General features: G+C 28.4%; 2 protein-coding genes across 2 annotated transcripts; both read right to left on the reverse strand.

Annotated features, from left to right (window-relative positions):
- Positions 1–266: 266 nt before the first annotated feature.
- On the reverse strand, positions 267–12,371 carry LOC129618687 (uncharacterized). Its single transcript, XM_055533593.1, has 3 exons — positions 12,299–12,371; positions 10,636–11,652; positions 267–328 (listed from the first exon to the last, which is right to left on the reverse strand). Exons 1-3 carry the CDS (start codon positions 12,369–12,371, stop codon positions 267–269), a joined length of 1,152 nt encoding a protein of 383 aa, XP_055389568.1.
- Positions 12,372–20,683: 8,312 nt separating this feature from the next.
- Positions 20,684–23,535, reverse strand: LOC129619315 (V-type proton ATPase catalytic subunit A). Its single transcript, XM_055534557.1, has 5 exons — positions 23,390–23,535; positions 22,922–23,014; positions 21,968–22,870; positions 21,140–21,912; positions 20,684–21,057 (listed from the first exon to the last, which is right to left on the reverse strand). Exons 2-5 carry the CDS (start codon positions 22,995–22,997, stop codon positions 20,965–20,967), a joined length of 1,845 nt encoding a protein of 614 aa, XP_055390532.1. The 5' UTR covers positions 22,998–23,014; positions 23,390–23,535; the 3' UTR covers positions 20,684–20,964.
- Positions 23,536–25,760: the final 2,225 nt, after the last annotated feature.

Below are 25,760 nucleotides of genomic sequence, written 5' to 3' on the forward strand. Positions count from 1 at the left end.
AACTCAAATTATTAATTTTGCAAGATTGACCAAATTTTGAAAATTTGTTCGAAAAATTTTTTGAAATAGGTTTAGAAAAAGTTTAATAAAATTAGACATATCGCCCAAAAGGCGTTTAAGAATTCTACAACTTGCAAGGCATTTTTTACTAATGGCAATAGCACCTTTATCTTATATGAGTCTTATATGTGTTCTGTTCAAGTAAAAATAATTGAAATTATAAAATGGAAATTAAAATAAGAACCAACTTATAAGAATCATGAAATTTATTTATATTTATATCCTTTCCCAGAAATATCGTAAGTGTTTTGATTCCGTTCCAGTTTACCTGTAGAAAAATTAAAACAATTTATTTGTAAGTTATTAGCCTCTTATTACTAATAGTAAAAAACATTAAGTATGTGTATGATCAACAGTTATGTTAAAACTAGGAAAAATTGTATATGATTTAATATGCTTTAAGAAAAATACTTTCACGTTAAATAAAACTAGATATCAGCTTTAAAATGTCAAACTGTCATAAGCTGGTTTGTTGGTTATTTAAGAATAATAAAACCTTGTTATATAAAATAAAATATACAATATTGCGCATAATTTATCAACTTCATCCTCTTGTTATCATAATTAATCAAATTTTCAGCATTTTGTTTTACACCAGTTCATTTATTTAACTTTAAGTAATGTAGTTGCGGCTAGGTTCATTTCAACCCTAATAATCATTTAAAGGAATAATTTAGTTTTAAAAAGTAAGCTGAAAATAAATTTTTAAACAAACGTATGTTCGAAGGGTATACTAAATTTGCTTTACCGTTTGTATCGCTAAGAAATAATGGACTGAGTTATAGACTCAAGTATAGGTTTTTGATCAGAGTCGAATTTAGAACCAATTTAGCTTTGTCTGTCCTTCCGTCTGTCAGTCCGTCTGCCCCAATGATAACTCAAAAAGTATGTGAGCTAAGTTCACCAAATTGTTAGAAATGATTCCTTATGGTAAATGCCAGAATAATATTAAAATTGGTTATGATTGTGGTACTAGCTCCGGTACTTGCCATACAACTTCCAAGTTTTTTTGGCTATATCTCAAAAGGTACAAAAACTATTGAAATTAAACGAAAACATTATAGGAAGGAATGTTGCATAAATCTATTAAAATTATCTAACCAAAAATTTTAATTATACCAGAAACAAGATTGAGATAGTGAATTGAAATCAAATTTTTCAGAAATTGAAAATTAAAAAGCGAATTTTTTTCTTTTGGGAACAAAATAAACATAAAAGCTGTTAAAACAAAATTTAAAAAAAAAAAAAAATTAAAAAAATTTAAACTTTAATATTTTGAAGACTTTAAAAAAGATGTAAAATAATTTTTTTATTAGTGTTGACGATGTTGCAGCTAATCTTGTTGATTATTTCGCCTTTTATAGATTACCATTTTACCATTTTTGCACTCTTCAAACACAGTTTTAAAAAAAAGTGCTCATTTGTTTCACTTCCTTCGTTCATCCGTTCCATTGGTATGTTTACAAAACTTCTACATTCTTAAGGATAGAAAGTTATCTAAAACCCGTTTTTCAAGGAGCCTGAAATTTTTAGATACTAAAAAATATACTATTTTGTGGGAAGAAAACATTTTTCCATCAATTTACTTTTTTCCTTCCTTTTACAAATTTTAACAGCTTTTAGATACTAAAAAATATGTATACTATTCCCACAAAGAAAATATTTTTCCTGCAAGTTACTTTTTCCCTTTCTTCTTTTATAATTTTGGGCAATATATAATTCCGAAAAATACTAAAATACACAATATCCTAAAATGAAACAGGGTACAAAAAGCTTTCGGGTAAATTGCATTTACTGCTGTGATGAGGAAGGGGAGCAGACGGTGACCCACCTACTATGTTTTTATCCGGCGTTGGCTAGCTCCAGGCGGACATTTTTTGGGTCCTACTTTTTTCAGCGCGCTACGAACTTAGCAAATATAATTGCCAGGGACCTTTGCCGGTTTCAGAGGAACTCAGGCCGGTTCTAATGAAAGGGAAATAGAGAGATCCGGCGGCATCACAACGGGCGTAGGTGGCGTAAGTTAAACCTTTCGGAGGCCCCGCAACTTACCCTAACCGAAATTGCTTTTAATTTTTTTTTTGAAAAATTAAAGGCTTAAAATTTGTGGTCTAAAAACTAAAGAAAAAGTTTTTCTTATAAGTTATTAGAAAAGACAACACTATATTTTTTAAGATTTTAACAAATTCAAAATAAATATGCATTTATTGCAATTAATAGACTCGCATGAGGGTTTATGGTAAATTGATATGTTAAAATTTCGCATCGCCTCTTAGATTGTTTTTATTTTAGAGCTAAATGCGGGAAATGAAATGTACACTACGAGTATTTTATTTTATTTTTGTATAATACATACCATTTCAATTTTACTTGAAACTGAAAAATAAAAATTTCCCTTAAAAAATTCTAAGGGAAATTTTTTAGAAATACAAACACAAGTACAAATACTTTTGCTAGAAATGCACATCACCACATACTTGTAGTAAATATATACATATACAATCACATATACATATACAAAAACTTTTGAATTATAGCGTATACATATTTATTATAAGTTAGGGGTGATGTGTATTTCGAAGGAAAATATTTGTATTTTTCTTTGCATTTTACACAAATATACGCACAACTAATATATGTAACAACGCTGTTTATTAAATTTTTTAAGGGAAATTTCTATTTTTCAGTTTTTTTAAAAGGAATATTGGTTCAAGTCAGAAATTAAATTTTTAACATTTGGTTTTTGTACCTACTTGAATATTTTCATATATTTTGTAATTTTCAGTACATTTTTCTTAAAAACTGAAAAGTAAAAATTTCCCATCCAAAAAACTAAAAAGCGGAACTTAAAAATCTGAAAAGCAGAAAATTAAAATGGTTACGTTTTTTTGTATGAATTTCTAAGTCTATAAAATAGTCCCTGGTTATATAGTAAACAAAAAGTTGTTTGGTCATCAAATGAGCAAGAAGTAACTTTGACGCCAAACATGCGCACGGGGTTTCTAGAATCACCTCAACCAGGGGTAAAGAACTAAGAATGCTACTATAATTCAACTGGCAATCCTGTTTCTTAGCCTACAGATACAAACAAAATCTCGGATTTTATTGACTATTTTTATATAAGGGAATTTTATAAAATTTTTAAATTGCGAAGATGATTTTGAATTAAATTTAAGTGACTCTTGACTCCCAACTACTGAACTTTAGGTAGCTAAAAACAAATCAAATACTCTTTAGATTACAGAACTTCAGATTGGGTAATTACGATACTATTAGAAATTTCAATTCAGAAAGGACTCATTAAATTCATAAGGGAGCTTGGAAAAGTATTCGATTCTTTGAATACACACCAGTATCACGTAATTATACTAAAGCTATAACTAATTTAACAATTCAAAAAGGAAAAGAACAAACTCGATAGAACATTTATAAATAGACTTTCTCAAATATTCAAAAGAAAAATAGACAATTTTAAATCAGTATCGTACGAACTTGTATACAGGGCTTACCGGCATGTAAAGAGACAAATTATTCATTTAGGAAAGAAATGGATAGTACTAAGAAGCTGATGTAGCGATTCGTTTTTTTCTTTTAGCACGTTCTAAAAAAAATAATTCTCCCCTTTTACATCTGTTTTTTCCCAATCTAAATTCATTTGTGTGTTTCGAATTATATTTGATAATATTCTTTTATTTACTGGCATATGGGCAATGTGATTAGGTTTTGTGTTTTGTAAATATCCTTATGCACAAACTGAGTACTTGCTATCTATTATAAATTGTTATTAAAGATTTACCGATGTCTCTCCATGCAAGAAGTGCTCACTATTGACCTAACATTTGCTAGCGTTCATATCACCTAAAACTGTAAATATCCTTATGCACAAACTGAGTACTTGCTATCTATTATAAATTGTTATTAAAGATTTACCGATGTCTCTCCATGCAAGAAGTGCTCACTATTGACCTAACATTTGCTAGCGTTCATATCACCTAAAACTGTCAACATATCTTATTTATTAACACCGTTGCAAATACGTACCTTCAATCTTATTCCTAAAATTAATATTATCTATTTTATGAAAACACGTAAGCTTGAACAAGTGTAAAATTATTGTATATGCCTTTAATACGTATGAATCTAAGAACTTTATCCTTTCATTTTTTTTAATCCAGAAACCTACAATAGTATATATTATAGTATATTTTTATACCCGTACGAACGTATACTCGAAGAAATTTCTTGACAGCTTGTGATAGCTGCCATACAACTTCAATAGTAGTTTCCCCATAGAAAACCTAATTCATTGCAACCTATAATCATAGTCTGTCCTATAGTTCGCCTATAGGATAACAAATTCTTACGGGTATCACTGATGTAGCGAATCCGCTCGGCCGTAAATTCTTGCAGGGCCGCAACGTTGGATTTAAATTTCCCTAGTTCTAGAAATTTCTTTCAGAATAGAGCATCGTCCTTTCATTCCGTACCATATCCCAGCCGAGTTTATCCCAGCCAGGATATTATTTTCCACAACATTTCATTTCGCCAAATGACTTAGACTGGCTTGATCCAGCTTTATCCCCGTCATATATAAGCATTTCATTTGAGATTGAAAAATCTTTACAATAAACTGTGGAAAATAATAAGAAAAAGTTGGTAAATAATATGGCAGTTTAAATAGTAATAAGTTCCATCAATGAAAGAAAAACTTAAATAACAACAAAAAAAATGCAGGATACACAATGAACTGCTGATAATTGCAAATGTTTTTTTCTTTAAATCTTATCAAACAAATTTCAAAAATAGTAATTTCACATTAACAATCGTAGGTTGTTTTTTAACACGCAAAAACTACCAAAACAACGATAATCTTTAATTTTTTTTTCTCATAAAACAAGACCAAAATTGTTAATTGTACCTTCTGGTATGCGTACCAGTAGATGTCAATTGAAATATCAGAAGCTATATTCAGTGTTTGGCAGACTATAAGAATATAACTTTTTTATATGATATTAATATTATTGTATAACTGCTGTTATGAATTGAATAATTCATAGTAATTAATAGAAAGTGGAGGAAAAACATCACAAGATATATTATAAAACGATATCCTGCTTTCGAAAAATATCACTTCTTCTTCTGCTGCATATCCATTGCTGGATGTAAGCGCGTACCTTTGACGAGTTAGCGAATGCTGGCAACAATATTAGCGTACTCCTCACGATTTGATGCTATATGAACTAAATTTCCAATTGTTCTTATATTTGTCCAGTTTCCAATATTTCGTAACCAGGACATTTGCTTTCTTCCCACTCCTCGTTTGCCTTCAATTCTTCCTTGGATAATTAATTGAGAAGTTCGTATTTCTGGCCTTTAATTACATGACCAAAATATGCGGCTTTTTGTTTTTTGATTGTCAGCAGTAGTTCTCTTTGTTTCCTTAGTCTGTTCAATACTTCAGAATTTGAGACTCTTTCTGTCCACGATATTTTTAGCATGCGCCTGTAAACCCACATTTCAAATGCTTCAATTTTGTTCATGCTTGAAACTTTCAGAGTCCATGTTTTAGCACCGTACATGAGAACTGACCATATGTAGCATCTCATAAAACGCAATCTCAGTTCGATGTTAACACTTCGGTTGGTCAATACTTTTTGATAATGCAAAAAGGCGCCCCTCGCCATTTCTATACGACGTTTTATTTCTTTTTCAGAATCCCAGCCTTCGTGTAACATCGATCCGAGATATATGAAGTTGTTTACACGTTCTATGGGTTCATTGTCGATGTAGATGGAAGCGTTCGTATATGGTATGTTGTGTTTAGTTACAATCATGTATTTGGTTCTTTTGTTGTTCATGTTTAAACCAAATTTTTTGCTGTGGTGATTTACCTTGTTCATTAGGTGTTGTAAATCTTCGATACTGTCTGCAATTATGGTGGTATCGTCGGTGTATCGAATATTGTTAATAAATGTGCCGTTGACTTTTATTCCTCTATTTTCTTCAGCTATTGATTCTTGAAATATTTTTTCTGAATAGATATTAAATAGCAGTGGTGATAGAATGCATCCTTGGCGAACTCCCCTGTGAATGTGAAGATCCGTTGTGGTTATATCTCCATATTTTACTTTTGCAGTTTGTTGCCAATATATATTTCTAATGCACTGTATATCTTTGCCATCTAAACCCATGTTTTCGAGAATCTCTATTAGTTTGTTGTGCTGAACTCTATCGAAAGCCTTTTCATAGTCGATAAATCCTAGAAATACATCTTTTTGTACATCTTTGCAATTCTGTACGAGTACCTGGATCGCAAATAGAGCTTCACGTGTGCCTAATGCTGATTTAAATCCAAATTGGGATCGTCCCATTGCTTCTTCGCATTTCCTGTATAGTTGATTATGGATAATTCTGAGAAAGACCTTCAAAGTATGACTCATAAGACTAATAAGTCTGTGATCTTTACATTTACGAGCATTATTTTTCTTCGGTAGAGCAATAAAAGTAGATTTGAGCCAGTCTTCTGGAAAAATTGCGGTGTTGTAAATGTTGTTGAATATTTTCTCCAATATTTTGATGTTGTTGTCATTAATTAGCTTCAATAGTTCGGCGGGTACTTCATCTGGACCCATAGCTTTATTATTTTTAGATGAGTTGATGGCTTGACGTATTTCATCCTTAGTAATAGGTGGGCGCCCGAAAGTTGAATTGATGAGTTATTTTCTACGACTTCCGCTCGACTAGCATCAGAAAACAGCTCTTGAATATATTCTTCCCAGGTTTTTCTTCTTTCATCTGGCGTGATCATGATACGTCCCTCATCATTTACTAGTACAGCTACTTGTTTTTTCTTATAGATCCCCGCTGTTTCTTTTAGTTTTTTGTACATGTTGAACGCATTATTTTGGTGCTGCAATCTTTCTATTTCTCCACATTCTTGCTGTAACCATGTGATCTTAGCCTGCCTGATTTTGATACGAATAATTCTGTTAATTATATTCGTTTGTATCTTTATTTCTGTGCGATCTTCGTTGTTCCATTAACATCAAAATCTCTTCTGTCATCCAATTTCGTTTTGGTATATTTTTTGGCCAACATTGTTCAGCACCATTTTCGTTTGATTCCATATAGATTGCGTATCATTTTCTGTTTCTATGTTCCGTAATTGATCATTTATCTTTGCAGCAGCTCTAGCTCTGATATTTTCGTTTTTCAACCTATCTAGATTTAACCTCACCTGTTGTGGAACCTTGGGTTTCGCAACGAGTTTAGATTTAATTTCAGCTAGTAATAAATTATGATCCGTCGGTACATCTGCTCCAGGATAAGTTCTAGCTCCTTTAACTGATGTGCAAAATCTATTGTTAATTAATATGAAATCAATTTGATTACGTACAATGTGGCTAATTGAGTCTTGAGGAGATTTCCAGGTGTATAATCTGCGTGGTGGTAATTTGCAGTATGTGTTCATTATTCTTAAGTTTTGTTCCTGACAATATTGAACAAGTCTATCACCTCTGCAATTTCTCACACCCAGTCCGAAATTACCGCAAACATTTTCTACTTTTTTTCACCAACTTTCGCGTTGAAATCTCCCATAATTATGTTCAACTCATGGGGTCTTCGTTGTTGATCATATGTACGTAGGATCATAGGTAAAAATATCACAAAGGGTGATAAATCCTGGCTTGGTAATATTCTATAAAGTATAAAGATTAATAAAGAGTTATAGCTTTTAAGTATTCATTTGACGAATATTTTATTGAAAGAGCACTGGAAAGCTGAATCGATTATAATTTATACAATTTTCAAGAGTTCTTTATATTGATAAGAAATTCGTGAATATTTTAAAGCAAACTAAAGACACCTCAGACACATATTAATAAATACATTAAATTAAAAATAAAATAAAAGATAAAATAAATATTTAGGTATTGTTAAATTGTTAGGTATTGTTAATTTTGAATTTAAAGATGTAACTATTGTTAAATAAAAATTTCAATATAAAAGTGAAACTTCAACCAAAATAATTTCTTAAAAAAATAATTTTTTCTTAAATCTGCTTTTTTTTAAATCATCTACACGCCCGTATACACCTCAATTCTAATTGTGGTGTATATGTGTCATTTCGAACATACGTTCATAATCGTATAAAAACGCTTACAATTACACCCTGCGCTCTGACAATTTGAGTACGAAAACTCGTTTTTTCATGAAAATCGTTTAAACCATTCCATAAAAATTTCTAAACTGCCAAGTTTCATGAATTTAATTTTATTATTTTTCCGATTATTTAAAATTATTTTTTGGAATTATATGTAAGCTACCCAAATCTGTCAAATCATGCTAAAAGAACTCAAAGGATATGTGTGCCTTATGAAGCCTTATGAATTTAACCTCATTATTTTTCCGAATATATAAAATTTGTTTTGGAGTAGTATATTTAAAATTTGTTTTCTGATAGCTGAATCTGTCAAGCCATTTCACAAAAATTTCAAGAATATAATATCTGCGCCATAATCGGACACACCACTGCCAAATTTCTTCACAATTAGTTTTATTTTTTCAAAAATTTAATATTAAGATTCACTCACAAATATTTGTATACAAAAAACTCCCTCAGTTAAAAGAGTTAAACGGTATGTCGTCTTATTTTAATTTTTATACACATGCGAATTTTTGGAAGAGAGAAAGACTGCGCACAGTAGATGTCTTCCTGTTTTTTTATAATGTATTTTTAGACGCGCACAAAACCATTTTTTTCGTAATTAATTTTGCGTAAGACGCAAAAAACCTTTTCAGTAGTTAATTCCAGCACAAGGTAGCAAGAATGGTGTATCCATATTATTAAAACGAAAAGATAAAAAAAATGAGTATTAAAATTCACGTAATATGTTTATAATTTTTAATAAAGTTGGATCAAACCAATGGTTTGTATTGTAGCACTTTTGCTTTCAACAAGTGAAAATACTGTTTTTAAATACAGTATATGTATACCTACCATATTGTTAAAATTATTTTCATTCAAATGCGAAATTATTTCTAGGATTAGAATGAACGATTTATGCAGTCTTTGAAATAAATCAAAAGCTAATTTAAAGAGAGGTTAACATAATGTTCGATTTTATGGATTAATTGTGTGAGTTAAGAAAAATAGTTATATTTTTTAATGTCATGGAATTTACCTTTAGCTTTCAAAAATTAAAATTTTACAAATTTCGAGAGGTAATAACTTAAGAGGGGGTGAAGATGGAAAAAATGTTTTTTCTAACGAAATGAATTATTTATTAGTTTCTAAAAGCTGCTAAAATTTGAGGCTCCTACAACCTAGGATCTAGAAGAGAAATGACATCAAAAATTTGGAAAAAACGAATTTTATATAACCGTATATTTGAACGACAATTCTGTTTTTTTAAAGTTTGACTATAGTATGCGGCGATAGGGAAAGCAAGCCACTGCCTTCCTGCAAAATTTGAAAAGTGCTTATGGTTTCACTGCAATAAATAGTCAAAAAATGACATTTTTAGAGTTTTGGGGGGAATACTTTCTAGAGGGGGGAGATAGGTAAAAATTTTCTTCTACGGAAATAATTTTCTAGTAAAGATCTATTAAATTTCATCTTTCTATATTCAAGAATGTAGAAGTTTTGTAGTTCAGCCTTCTTTGAAGGGTGTATTAATTTTGGTATGGAATTTGTAATAACTTGAAGGAGTCTGCTGCGGTATAGATTTGTATTTTTGTTCAGCGTAAAATTCTGCGTTGATTTAAGCATGTTCGTCCATCCGATAACTCAAAAACGAATAATTCAATCGACACCAAACTTTTACAAGTTTTTTTCTCCCAGGGACTGCTCTTGTAATTGGACTAATTTGGACAATGGGTATGATACCCGAACCCATTATGTTAAATAACCATTATGTTAAATAATATAAAAGACTAATGTAGTTATTAATATCGAATTAGGTAAGGGTGTGTCCAATTACATTTTACATTTTTCCGAAAATTTTAATGAAGTAGCTGCACTGATTCAATACAATTATAAAATCAGTTTCATGAAAGTTTACAGTTGTGTATCCAGTTATAGGTCACATATATATCTGAAGTTTATGTGATTACCACACAACACTTAATTTCTAATAGCATTAGCACAACACTAAATATTCGAGTAATTATCACAATTCGAAATATTTCAAAATAAGTTTTTAATATTTATGATTACCCTTTTAAGACAACTAGTTTATCATAGTTTATCATTGATATAATATTATCAATTTCGTAATTCAACAATAGAAATGCTTTCTTGCGATTTAATTTTATTAATACTGCTTTTCTTTCGCTATTATCGGAAATTTGCGACATTCGCAAGATTTACATAGAAAGCGCAACCTGAACACGGAACGTTTTATAAAAAATTTTTGAATAGAATAGTTTTAATAGTCTTGTAATAGTTTTAGTTTTCACATAACAAATATGATACTCAATGTTTTCAATAAACTTTTGGTCGTTAAGGTGCGTTACAAATTAAATTTTTACGGCAAAACAGAGGAATCAATTTTCAAAATATTAAAATTTTACCTTCGTTGTTGTAATCGGTTATTATCCCAAATTCATTCAAGTCTGTTGATTTGTTGAATGGTGGCTGTAAGGTAATTGATGGTTTGTTAAAAGTTACGGCTGGAAAAAAAGAATTGTTTGACGGTCTCCAAAATATGTTGGCATTTGTTGCAATTGTTGGTAGAGAGAGTGAATTTTGCGCTGTTTCTCTGGATAAAATAGGAGGTGCCACAGCAACAAGTGTATAATTTATTCTTGGTGTAATTAATGAGTCCCGAATTGTATTAATTTTTGATTGTATCTGCGGGTTTGGTCTAATAATATATGGAACTTGAAGTGACACAATCAACCTGCTTGGAAGTAAAAAAGGTAGAGATGCATCCGAGTTTCCCGGTGCAATAGGAATTTGCGTCAAAGTTTTTCCAATTTGCTCTAGAGGAAATGCAGACGACAGTGGAACTGGAACAGTTGTCTGAGAATTAAAATGAACTTGCCCTCTTAATGGCGCTTGTAAAGTAGAAAATATTTGAACAGGTCTAGCTATTGATATAACAAGAGGATTATTTAAGTTCAATGGTATTTGCTGATTGACTTCTTCATCATATTTTGCATATACCTGTTTGGGTAGGTAAAATTGTGGATAGTTTGCAGAATAAGTGGAGATTCCTCCGGGGTGAATAAAATTATGTAATGGAGTTGGAAATAAAATTTGTGATGTACTTTCAGGAATAAATTGCAACTGTTCCCTGAATAATCCATTGTCTGGATAAGATTCGAATGCTTTGTATCCATGATTATAGTAATCAGTATGAATTTTATTGTTGTGAAATCTTGAACGTTCTTTGATTGCTTCGCCTGTCAGAAAAAAACTTCGTTGTTTACCGTATTCTATCTTACTAGTTTGCCTTGTGTTTACAACAAAAAAAATGGCACTTAATGTTAATAAAATTTTCATTGTTTTATCACCACGTGTAAGTTCAATTAAATTAAAATTATGATCCAATATCCAATCTTGTTGAGTTAATGTTGTATAATATACTGAAATTGTTTAAGCAAGAGAAAGCGTTTTTATTAAACTAATAAAAAGTAAGAGAATACGCATAACTCAAATATATGTATGTACATAGTATGATTGTCAATAATTAATTAGTTTCTTTCACCAAAACTTGCAAAGAAATTCGATAAATTAAAGAGAATGTTACGTTCTTTACAAAATTACGGAAATGCATTTATCTCAAAAGATTTTTTTGTTAAATTAAGAAAAAATTTTCCTTTAAATCTGAAAACACACATTGTTGTAATATACCGAAATACATATATTCTGTTCGCAACATCCACATCTAATCAAAGCTGATTTTCTTTTACTTCTGATATGACAGTATGTGAGAAATTTTGGAGCACATAAAAAAAATACAAAAAAAAAACATCTTAAAGCTAATTAAAAAATAAAAAATACCATATATTCTCAGTATATTTTGAATAAATAAGGCTTCTAACTTATGTTGATTATGTACATGTATTTTACCTTATCTTTTATTTTACAGAAATTTTTGTAAATTAAAAAAAATGTAAATAAATGAATAAATTTACAACATGTAAATTAAAAAAAAATTAAATAAATAAATAAATAAATTTTATACTAACTATAAATTGCATGATTTAACTTTTACTAATGTTAACTTACCAATGTTTTTACCAAGTATTACTGTAAATTTACCAATGTCTTTCATTTTTGAAAGTTGCAGGTTAACGAACATTTTCTGCTGTCAAGTCATATATTCATTAACATAAATAAAGTCCTCATTCAATTAGAAAGAAAAATGTTGCTTAAAAACATACATATACATATAGTTTTCATTCTTATTATTTTATTTCAAATCAAACTTAAATTTTTTCGAAGCCGCACGAAAATGACTTAATCAAAGAAAACTACATTTTAGCAAAAAAAAATATATTAATTTTTTTAGCTCAAAAAAATTGGCGAAGGAACAGTCAAATCATTTTAGTGTTGCATTTGTACATACACATGTATATTATGTCGAAGTTTTTGATTAGTTAGAAATTTTGATCAATGTCTTATAAACTATGTCTTCATTTTGAGGATGTTGTTGCATGTAAACTTTTTAACAAAATCTTAATAACAATCCAAAAATATCAATTGATGTCATTTATCATAATCCTGGTTCAACAAATTATATTAAGTTCTATCACAAAATAAACTTCAAAGAGTGGTGAAAATTGATAAAAAAGCTATTATATAATTTATTAGATTTGTGATCCAAAAACATGCAATTATATTTGGCACTAGGGTGAAATTAATTACATATATTCTATGATGTATGAATAGTCAAATTTTGAGAATACTATTGCAAATGTCGTTGTTCACATACAATTTTAGCATATTATACTTTAAAACTTTTGTATGTACTCTGTATTAGAAATTCGAAAAAAAAAACTGTTCCTTTCATTTTTTTCATGTTTTCTTTCCAGCTGGAATTTTCTAATAACAAATAATTAACATTCACCTCACAACTTCAACTTTTAATTTTTCATTACTGTATTACATACATAAATAGTTTTTAAGCTCTTTTCCAAAAAATTTTTGAAAAAAAAGTGCTTATTACTTTCACTGTGTCCGTTCGTCCGTCGGTCCGTCTGTCCACCCGTGGACATGTTTACAAAACTTCTGCAAGCTTGAAGATAGAAAACTGAAATTTAACATTTTGTAAAGAACATTTTGAAAGAACAAAATTTACATTTTATAAATTTGGCATTTTTTAACTATTTGTTGCAGTGAAACCATAAGCATTTTTCAAATTTTGCAAACGCAGAAATATAGTAGTAGGCTTCTTCTACTGCGGCATACTAAATTTGAACTTTAAAATAACAAAATGGCCATTAAAATTTACCGTTATCAAATATCAGTTTTCTCCATGTTCCTGATGTGTTTTCAAATTTATATAAACGCAGGAATTATATTATAACAGAAAAATTACATTAAAAAATATGTTTATATTTCTTAACTCACGTTCTTAATCCTTAAAATCGAGTATTATTTTACCTCTTTAAATTCATGTGTGCCTTACTTATAAGACTAGATAAATCGATCATCCTAAATATAAGCAATCCCTAATGAAATAGTTTCGCATATGAATAAAAGTAATTTTAATAGTGTAGTACGTACATATAGATTGATTAATACTGCTTCTAGGTTTTTACACTTTTTGAAAGGAAAAGTGCTACAATTCAAAGCATTGGTTTGAACCAACTTTATTTTATTTTTAAACGTATGTAATGTTTTGCTCAAAACGCCATTATGTACATACTATGAATAATAAAAGAAAGCCGTTTGTAAAAGATTGTAATATTTATACAAAATATATTATTAGTTTATAATCTTCAAATATTTTTGAAAATAAGCGATCTCTTAAAAGGTAAGAAATTCTGTTGGTTTTATGGGGTTTCTTATGCAAAACTAATGATTTTGAAAGTGGTTTGGAAATTGGGGATTCAAAAAAGTGACGATGATCCAGAAACCTCAGTCACCTCAATTCACAATAAATAACAATAATTGTGGTTGTGTAAACGACCATTTTCAAACTACAAAAAAGGACTTTTTATCTAAAGAAGCAATGTTTTTAGTGTTTATTTCTTCATAAAATATTATATATAGTTTTATTTCTTATAAATTGTATTTCATAAGTTACTTCACTGTTCCAGCATATGAAATACGTATATGTATAATACATTGCGCTCTGTGACGATAAATAGTTTTAACAAAATGCGACGCAAACAAAATTCCTTTTTCAATGCAGGTGTACTAAAATATTAAAAATTCTTTTAAATGCTAATTAAAAAAAGTTTTTTAATGCTTTTCAATGCTAATTTAAAAACTTTATCAAAGGGCAATTTCCAGTTCCTAAAAAATTTATTTATTTAAACAGAAAATAAAACGTAATAATCCATTGAAATTATAATTTAACGAAAAAAGTCAATATTTTTACATACATATAGACAGAGTGACTCAAAAAGATATAAAAAATATACCATTGCTTAGAGGCTCAAAAAATGGGTGAAACTTTTGTTCCGGACTAAGCGCCAAATTTCAAGAGTTCCCGAATTAAAAGGATTTTAACGAATTTTCATGAAATTTCTGCTTATCCGATTTTTTTTGTTTCAAACTTACAATTCGAAAAAGATGAAAGCTTCAAACAAACAGTTTTTGAAAAGGTAAAGTAAACTTCTTTACACTAATTAGCTTTTAGTTAATATGCCTAGAAAAATGTAATTTTGCCTCTTAGCAGAGTTTCAATTTGTACCGGCGGAATTATACGAAAAGTTCGTCAGAAACTTATGATAACAAACTTGAAACAGAACTTAAATACTAAATTTCAGGAAATTCCATCAATTCGTTCTGTAAATATAGTAAAAAATCTAAAATCGGCACCCAGATCAGATTCCAAGCCCTGATTTTTTAATTTAAATATTAAATTTCAATGAAATCGGTTAACTATTTCTCTTTATATATGCAAAATTTTATATTTGGCCAGTAATAAACGACCCGTTGGTCACGCCTGATTTCTTCAAAAGTTAGGAGATTTCGCGTACGGTCAAATGAAGCTTATATATGAAATTGCAAATAAATCTGTTGATCAAAAATGTAAAACAGACCCGTTAAAAGATCCAATTCCCGAGGCCTGATATATCTCAAAAGTTGATCAATCCGTGACATAGTCGAAATAATATAAAATTTCACTAAAATTGGTTCAGCCCAAATTGAGATACACGCGAGTTATGTCAGCAAACTCAAATGAAGTTAATTCGAAAAACGACACTTCAATTCCGTCGCCTTTTTCTTATAAAATTTATTAAAATTTTCCTTTAAATCAAAATAAAATTCCTTCCCATAAGTTTCGCAACTCTTATTTTTCTTACTCTTGTTATTCTTTATTCATTTATTTTATTAAATTTGCATAACAAAAAGAAGATCGTCCTGCAAAATTTTTTTTACCTTACATGCATACATAGCAATATATGTAACGTATGTACATACAGTTAAAGGCACATTACTATGTAAGCAAATATCAGTATGTACATACGATTAACATATACATTTTTAAAAGCAAAATAACTACGTACATTATGTGTATTTACGTACATACATTATACAGATATACATTTTATATTAAATGAACATTTGCCTACACATAACCTAGGTGACAAGACTTGTGAGACCTGCGTGCCAAATTTTTCAAAATTATATATTTTATTATGCAAATGTGCCGAAAAGTTTTTATAAGGAAATTAAACTAAAAAATAACTTTATATATGCTTAAAACAGTTAAAACTAGTAATATTTGATGAGAAAGCCTATAAAGTTTGTCATGTAAATTTGCCTGTGTATTCACCTAAATAAAACAAAATTATTCATTTTCTTTCATCAGAGATTCAACTACTTACGTATTTAAATTGTTAAAATCTTAACATTAGTAGTCAATTGATTAAATTATATTTGCACAGGCAACCAAATAAAATTTAAAGCTCTTACAAACTAAAGTTCGTTGGTGTCGAATCCCTTTTTCCTAATTCTTATCCATTTATCACTGATAACCTCGTTCTCTAAAGAGTAAATGTAGGTTCAGCGACACAGCCTTCTCGTACGAAATGTGTATGTAATATGAACTAAAGACATGCCATAGTTTTTTTGCAAAACCTAATTCTACAGCCACAAATCCAAAAATAATAACATTTCTTGTACATTATATGAGTTTATGTTATTACGGAGTCTTATATAAAGATGTCATATTCATATACATACTCCTATAATCTGCAAACAAAAATCAAAGAATATCTACGCAAAAAGTAGTTGGACTCTCCGTTTACATCACTCACCAATTTTGGAATGATTCGTATACTTTATTTTTTCCTAAATAAAGTATACGAATCATTTCTGTAATTAATTTCAGTACAAAGGAGCAAAAATGGTGTTATAAAAGCGAAGTGATTTAAAAATTTTAGTGTTAAAATAACCCTAATGAGATCTTTATAAGAAAAAAAGAGCACAATTACTAGAGTTATTAAGAGATTTAAGCTCCCATTAAAAGAGTTTTTAAAGTATAGAACTCTCATACCAAAACTCTTATAAGCCATTTATAAAAGTGTTACTAGAAAGAAAAAGCAATACATTGTAGAATAAATATTTCGGTCTTTCTTCGAACCTTATAAAAAATATATCTATTCTATATCTATTATATATCCATTCTATTTTTAATAATTATTTTCTTAACAAAAATGAAACAAAATATACATATGTTTACGTATATAATATGTAACCAATAAATATTTGTATTCAAAAATTTAATATAATAAAATTATAAATATGGCAAATTAAAATAATTTTTTTTGTCATGATTATAAATTAAAAGTTCCTATTAAAATTTCATTGATAAAAGTTGATATTGTACATCGTAAAAATAATTAAAATTTAAAAAATTTTTATACATATTTTTTAACCCTATAATATCTTATTTCTTTTACATAAATTTTAAAATTTAAGAATTGTTAAGCAAAAGATAAATATACTAATATGCATAAATTCCAACTAAAGCTTTATTATATTCATATAAAACTATAATTTTGCATTTCATTAACTTTAATTTAATAATTTCTGTACAATTAATATTTTTCGGACTTTTTTTCCAAAAAAAAGAATTCTCAGTACCATTAGGGTTAAAATTTAGATAAGGAAAAATTACAACACTAAAATGGCCGTGCCTAACAACTAGATTTATAAAGGAATTCTTTTAAGAACAAAATTCTATAAGAGTTGACATCTTATAAAGTATACTTTTTGACAGTTAAAAATTTTTTAAGGCTTGCTGAAAGTGCTGAAAGAAATTTTTAACACTACAAGTGCTAAGTCTTTATTATAAGAACCTTACGAGAGTTGCATAAAAACAAAAAAAGAAAAAAAATTATGAGAGTATTGGAGTATGATATGAGAGTTTTTTGAGAGTTTTGGTCAATTTTTTAGGGTATTACTTTTGGAAATTGTTACTTGGGATGTCCAATGTCTATCAATTTAAATAATATTTTTTCAAAAATTTTTTAAATTAAAAAAAAAAAATAAATTCTGTTTCTATATGTTTCTGTTTTTATATTAAATCATACTATATGTATGATTTAATGTAAAAGAAACTGACATAAATAATAATATTGATAACACAGCATTACGTTATGAGACGTAAGTGCTTCCTAAAAACAAAAGTTCTGGTTCAGAATTAGTTTTTAAAGAAAAAATAAAAAATTCTTCATGTTATCAATTTTTGTTTCACCTATAAATTAAAGAAGAAATTAGAAAATTTAATTATTATTCAACAATCAGACATTAGAACTGCATATATTATGAATAATATATAAATAAAAAAAATGGAGAGTATAATAATGACAAGGAGGGACAGCGAGTCCAGTTGTAGCAGCGATTATAGCACAACAGATTTTGAGATATCGACAGTTTAGCTCGTTAGAACTTCGAGTTAAATATCAAATTCTGGAGTTGTCTAAGCAAATATCCTCATACAAGGACTCGGAGGGCAAAAGCAAAGAAAACAGTAAAAATTTGGGAGCTTTATAGATTTGGGAGCGAAAAAAAAAAACAATTTCTATTGTTTTTTAAAAAACAATCATTTAATTTTTAATATGTTTTACTATCCATTGATATTATAAAATTCATTTTAGTATTTTTATTAGATGTTTTGCTTGCTGATTGATCTCCTTTTTTAATATCTTGTTTCCACCCCTTTGTTTTTTTTTCCAAGGTGAGTAACACCCTAAGTGTTACTTTTCTTGGAAAAATAATTTTTAATTTTGTCCATATTTTTTTTTAATTTATAAATGCGTGAAAAAATATTATTTAAGTAAATAGACATTGGACATAGTGAATAATGATGATAAGATTCACATTATTGTATTAATTATCTTATTTAATTCTAAAAAAAGACTAATTCTAACCCTAACCTTTTGTTGGTTAAATATATTTGAAGCAAATACGCCTCGTTACATGGTGCTGTGTTATCAATGTTTAAAAAATAATTCTAAAACCTACCTTTCAAGCTTTAAGAACTTTTTTAAATTTAAAAAGATTTTAAATTTTTAACGGCTTTCCTTTACCTCCCAATATAAAAAACTTAAAATATTTACACTTTTAAATTTAAAAAAAATTAAATTTAACGGTTTTCCTTTTAATCAAGACAAAAAGCTTAAAATATTACATGAATCTTTTCAAATTTCAAAAAGATTTTAAATTTAACGTCTTTTTTAAAAACTTATAATTTTGCCTTTAAAAAACTTATAATTTAACCAAGGCAACCACCTCCTCTAATAGTTATTTTTAACATTGCATACTTCAAAAAGCTTTCTTCGATTTTCATCATCGCATACGGTAATACTCCGCTTACTTTTACCCAAAACAACAACCATATCACATCGTTGCATACACCTAGGATGACACTTCCGGTCTAGAACCCCCATATTCTAACATAGTTGTGTAGGTAAGAAAGAAACAAAATATTGTAAACAAACGAGTGTATCAAAAACATTGAACTGAAATAAAATTAAATTAAGTTAGGTAAAAATTTTGTTATTTTTATTTTGATAATAACAAAATTTATTTTCGTTTTAATAAAGTTAGGTAAAAAATTCGAATGTATGAAAGCAAAAGAGTATGAAATTTCATGTATGAATGTACACATGCATATACCTGGTACAGTAAATGCACAGTATCAGGTAGTGACACAGATATAAAGTAATTTATTAAGAAAAAAAGGTGTATGCATACTGATTAATACTTTATGAAAAATAATTATTACCGATTCATAAGAAATATGTTTTAAATTTATTAAGATTGAAATGAAAATAAAAAATTTAAAGATAATTTATTTATTTATTGATAATTATTAATTACAAATGCTTAACACTAAATATTTAAAATATTTTCAAAATTACATATTTACCCCTCCACATCTTTTGGCAAAAAAATGAAATTTTCGTGTCGGCTTTTTTTCCTCACTCACAAAATTACATCCCAAACACTTCAAATAATGTTTACCCATTATTTAAAAAAATATTTATTTCACAACTATTTAAATTTTTTTTAATATTATACTCGTACGTCTTTTCAAAATTTATTTTTATTATTTTCCAAAATTATATTATATAAATTATAATAATTTTTTTTAAACACTTTTTTTCCGCTTCGCTTTTATAATATGAATACACATTTTTTTCCACCTTGTGCTGGAATAAGTTACAAAAATAAAAGTCCCGCTTTTAAAATTCTTAATTTTTTTTCCTATACTTTATGCAGGGAAAAATAAATAACTCCCGCTTTTAAAAATACATTATAAAAAAACATCTGTTGCGTACTCTTTCCCTCTCCTAAAAATTCTTGTGTATAAAAATGAAAATAAGAAAGTATACTACTTAACTCTTTTAGCTAAGGGAATTTTTTGTATACAAATATTGGTGAGTGATTGCATTAGTGTGATGTAAACGGAAAGTCGAACTACTTATTAATAGATATACTTTGATTTTAAGAATTTGGAAGCAAAATGCAAACGGATACTAACGGAATGGAACGAGTGGAACTGCTTCTTAAGTAAATGTACTTTGGCATAAACTCCTGTAATATAAAAATGTGTGCGGTGGGAACGCACATAATGCAAAAAAAATTAAGATGTCTTGTACATTATAGAACTTTATGGTCCAGACCTTGATATTTTTGTTGTCAGATTACGACAATAATAAGCCGTATAATAAAAACAGCAAAAACAAAATGCCAAAATAAAATTGACATCTCAAAAACAGATTGTTGCAGCGAAACGTTCTTGTTTTCAGAACTGTTTTTTCAAGGTTTTTGGATTTTCTGTTGCAGAATAACGCTGAAAACATAAGAACTACTTTTCAAGACCTGCAATCTTTAACTAAACCAATGCGACTCCAACTAAAGTAACTTGAAAAAATTTATTAATTCTGTTTACATGGGAAAGTGCCCAAATTTAAAACATGAAAATTACTTTGAATTTAAATGATAATTCTTTTTGATTCCTTTCAACTTTTATTAATAACTTTTAATTTAAATTACACAAACGAATTACAATTCTATTTCACTTTTATACAACAAAGCAAAATATTATAATTAGATTTAAACAAATTTCGCTAAGAAGCTACATTCGGTAAACACACATTTAATATTTTTATTTAAATTTCAGATAAATATACATATCAACAAATAATACTATTAAGATTGTGTGCTTATTTATACACATAATGTTTTAAAAACTCTTAGATTAATTAATCTTCCAAATTTCTGAATGTTTGTTGCATATCTTCATGAAGCTGGTCAAAATCAGCTTTAATTTTTAACTCGCCGTCTTTAACTGGATCCTATAATTTTAAATATAGTTATAAATAAACATTGTTTTTACAACCTTTGTAATTTAAAATAAGCCAAGAAAAAATATTTTACCTTGAATTTCATTGACGATAGTTGATACATAATATTGCCCATTGAGTCTCTAATAACGTTCCAAGTTATCTTGTTTTCCGATTGTGCAGTAGATTCAACAGCATGACGAGCTAAATCATAAAATGCGATTATATTTTTTAACATACCTACTGTTTTGTAAAAAGGGCAAAAACGATCATAAGATGAATAAGAATTTTGTTGTAAAAAATCATCTTTTAATAATTTTGCGACTTCAAGAGTTATCTTATCAGTTTCAGCCAAAGAAGCTTTTCCAACAAGTTGAACAATTTCAGAAAGATCTTCCTCTTCCTGCAAAATTTCTTTTACCTTTGTGCGTAGAGGGACAAATTCCGGAAAATTCTTATCATAAAAATCATCTAAGGCACGCATATACTTGCTGTAAGAAATTAACCAGTTTATCGATGGAAAATGTTTACGCTGTGCCAACTTCTTATCCAAGCCCCAAAAAACTTGAACAATACCAAGTGTTGCAGATGTCACAGGATCGGAAAAATCGCCTCCAGGTGGTGATACAGCACCTACAATAGAAACAGACCCCTCACGTTCCGGATTTCCTAAACATTTCACACGACCAGCACGCTCATAAAATGAGGCAAGACGGGCCCCTAAATATGCTGGATAACCAGAATCAGCGGGCATTTCAGCTAATCGACCCGAAATTTCACGAAGAGCTTCTGCCCAACGCGAAGTTGAATCAGCCATCATAGACACATTGTAGCCCATATCTCGGAAGTATTCCGATAGGGTAATTCCTTAAAAAAAAAACTCATTATTTCTAAATCCTATACATAAAAAATGAAAATTTACCCGTGTATATAGACGCCTCTCGGGCAGCAACTGGCATATTTGATGTGTTTGCGACTAACGCAGTTCGTTTCATAATACTTTCTGTTACTCCATCGATTTCAACAGACAATTCAGGAAAATCTCTCAATACTTCAGACATCTCATTTCCACGTTCACCACACCCAACATATATTATTACGTCAGAATTAGAATATTTGGACAAAGCTTGTGAAATGACAGTTTTTCCACAACCAAAAGCTCCAGGTATGGCGGTGGTTCCCCCTTGAACACATGGAAAAAGTGAATCAAGAACTCTTTGACCTGTTAAGAGCGGGTAATTAGCAGGCAGTTTTTCTGTTACTGGTCGCGGTTGACGAACAGGCCATACTTGCAACATAGTATGTTTGGTTTTTTCGCCGTCAAATTCTGTTTCTAGAACTACATCTTCCACGGTATAATTTCCTGGTGGTGCAATAAATTTGACAGTACCTTTCGCTTTTGGCGAAACTATCATTTTATGTTTCACTAAAGTATTTTCATGTACAATTCCGAACAAGTCACCACCTGTTATGTGAGAACCAACCTTTACATTCAGAGGATTGAACTCCCAATGTTGAGTACGCGACAAACAAGGAACATTAATTCCTTTTGGTATATATATTGATTCTGTTTTTTCATTTATATCCTTCAGGGGTCGCTGAATACCATCAAATATACTTCCCATAATACCTGGACCAAGCTCAACAGACAAGGGCTTTCCGGTACGAAGTACCGGATCACCTACTGTCACTCCTGACGTTTCTTCGTACACTTGAATTGTAGCCATATCGCCTTCTAAGCGAATAATTTCACCAACGAGTTCGTAATATCCTACGCGAACCAATTCATACATAGCTGATCCTGACATTCTCTCAGCAGTTACGACTAATAAAGAAAAACTTTAGTTTCTTCATTATTTTGAAAATTTATTTTTACCAGGTCCAGAAACTGCATAAACACGTCCATATCTATTTTCATTATCTTCATCGTCAAATTTTTTTAAGCCTGTCATTTTTGCAATTTGGGTATCTACAGAAATTTAAAAAAATATATTTGTAATTCAATTTCAAACAATCAGTTTTTCACTATCGCAGGTCATGTGACTCTTATGAGAAAACTAAATGTAAATTACACAAATTAAAATTTTCACCTCATAGCTTCCATTCTCTATGTTTAGTAATTTTTGCATTTATATTTAAGTAATTCTATATAAGAAATTTCAATAATTTCATGCAATTTTTAGTTTTTTTCAAAAAATCAATAATATGAAAAAATTTTTAATAACATGCATGGAAGACTAAAACGCTAATATATTTTTCTACTTGTAAGATATTTTTTATGTATATTATCTACAAAATAGATTTAAGAGTTACAAATAAAATATTATGAAAAAATAATACTTACTTTTTTACTAAAAAATTAAATTTCTCCTTATCAGCCAACCACGTAATGTTCAAATGATTTCCAAATTAATTTTTCAATAACTATGAAGTATTTGGAAAATTGAATCATAAGACTAAACTTAAATGACAGCAAAAGTGTCAGCTGACATTTCGTTATTCAACTCTTGTTCTATTACATTCTGTTCACAACAAGAGTTTGTGTAATCTTCAATACAGTATAACACCAAAAAATTCTCAGAAAAGCGAATTGATTGTTCATTGCATATATACGATAGGGCCTTTTAAAACACTCGTATTTAATTTGTAAAATAAATTCATCTGACGCACATTTTCCTACGGTTTTTAATATAAAAAAAATAATGTATATTAAATAAAAAAAATTTTATTCTTTATTTTCATCTGAAAAATAACGGATCTAATATTAGAAATTAATAATGAATTAGAATATTAATAAATAATAGCCCTCGAGACTAGTTCAAAATTATGTAACTTATTAATTACATAATTAAAAATTTATTCACATAATTTTTGACAACGTCAAAATATGTGTTGAAATGAAAACAATTTGTCAAAAAATTAAATAATAATATATTGTGAAAAAAAACACACTCACGAGACAAAACTTACTTTTTACTACTGCTAAAATTTAATACAGTCTTAAAAGAGAATTTTACTATTAGCAAAAAGTACACATAATTAAACTATCAATCCAGTGTAAAATTTTAGATATGAAAAATTTGTACGAGTTTCTCATTTTTCCCATAGCCATCTACACAACTTTTTTAAGTATCGCTATTCTAAATTAATATGCCTAATCCAAGATCCGTCGTAATGCTTACTTTAAATACAAAATAATACAAAAATGGAACTCTAAAATATTAATTTGGTATTTTAAGATCCATTTTTAATAAATGTTAAGAGAGAAATGAAAATAATAACATTCTTCGTAAATAATTCGTAACTAGTTATAGCTTTAATATAGGTAACCATTTTCAGTTAAGTTTTAAAATAAATAATTCAAAGTAGTATTAAAAATTATTAAAAAGTAAATTACTGTAATTTATAATAAAATGTGTGTAATTCACACAAAAAGTTACTGCATCTAAATCAACTTATTCTAAATCAAAATGAAGTTTATTTAAAATATATTAAAAGCTGATTTGTTCACTATAGTTTTTTTTCATCTGAAAAGTAATTTTTTTTGTATAATGTAAATGTAAATATAAGCATTATGCAAAATTTTATTTACATCAAAATTCATCGTTTTTCTAATGGATATTTTATTTTTCCAATAAGATTACTGATTTTCTCAAAAGTATTTTTAAATTACTATTAAAAAATTTGGTATAAAACGTTTGGTATAAGAATGCTTCTAATATTTTGAAGCCCTTGTACTAACCTTAGAAATAAATGTTGAATTAAAATGGAATCGAAATGAACGTTGTTCTATTTACATTCTATTTACGTTCAATTCGTTCCTTAGATGTGATAAGAAATGTTAAATCGACTCCTGGTTCAGTTTTCGGAGTATATTTGATTTGTCTATAAAAAATATCTAAAATTTTTTTAAAAGTACTAAAATACGAAATGTTAGTTTCTACATTGCTATGTAAGTTTCAAGTTTTATTAAACATTTTCCTTGAAGCTCTTAATTACCTTTTTATTTAATTCTCTAAAGTTACTCATTACTCAATAAACCTGTTGGCAAAGTACTATAGAAATAATTAAAAACATTTACAAAATTATATTTTTCATGTAACGTTGTAGTACTTTCAACAATTGTATATTATGTTTTAAAATAAACTACATATTAAGCTCTTGCAACAGAAAACTTACTCATTTATAATTCTTCTACACTTAACTTAATAAGGTTATACCGATATTTAAAATAAATTACTTGTATTTGACTTTCTTTCTTATAAAACGAGTTCACGACAAATTTATAATCTCTTACAACATTAGGAAAAGTTACAATTTTTTACATTTTTTTATATACCTTAAGCAAAATTTAATTTATATTAATGTTTAATTTAAATAAAATTGAACAAAATTGTCATTAAAAACTTTTTGGCTTTTGCTTCTGATCAAAATTATTGCAACAAAAATCATTATTTGCAACTTACTTGCAACAAAACCCAACACTTGCATATACTAGCAACAAAACCCAATATGTCTTGTTTATCTTTAATATTTCATTATAGAAAGGCTTAAGCTCATTTTTTTATCGAGTATACGAGTAAATAATATAAATTGAAATATGAGTGCTGAATTACTATAGACAGTGATTACGGAGTCTTGAGAATAAAGATGCCTGTGACAGAATATTATAATATATATACATATTATATCCTATTATATATATTATATATATA

The sequence above is a fragment of the Condylostylus longicornis genome, unplaced genomic scaffold (genome assembly GCF_029603195.1).
Source record: "Condylostylus longicornis isolate FDR11 unplaced genomic scaffold, ASM2960319v2 ptg000001l, whole genome shotgun sequence".
In the NCBI taxonomy this organism is placed as follows: domain Eukaryota; kingdom Metazoa; phylum Arthropoda; class Insecta; order Diptera; family Dolichopodidae; genus Condylostylus; species Condylostylus longicornis.

Bases quoted from the DNA above. Each gene is read 5' to 3' on its own strand.
- LOC129618687 (XM_055533593.1), bottom strand. From the start codon at position 12,371: ATGTTCGTTAACCTGCAACTTTCAAAAATGAAAGACATTGGTAAATTT. The intron at 11,653-12,298 runs GTAAGTTAACAT...AAACAATTTCAG, and splicing joins AATACTTGGTAAAAACATTG to TATATTATACAACATTAACT. The intron at 329-10,635 runs GTAAAATTTTAA...ATTTTTCTACAG, and splicing joins AACCGATTACAACAACGAAG to GTAAACTGGAACGGAATCAA.
- LOC129619315 (XM_055534557.1), bottom strand. From the start codon at position 22,997: ATGACAGGCTTAAAAAAATTTGACGATGAAGATAATGAAAATAGATAT. The intron at 22,871-22,921 runs GTAAAAATAAAT...TTTCTTTATTAG, and splicing joins TTATGCAGTTTCTGGACCTG to TCGTAACTGCTGAGAGAATG. The intron at 21,058-21,139 runs GTAAAATATTTT...TTAAAATTATAG, and splicing joins TATCGTCAATGAAATTCAAG to GATCCAGTTAAAGACGGCGA.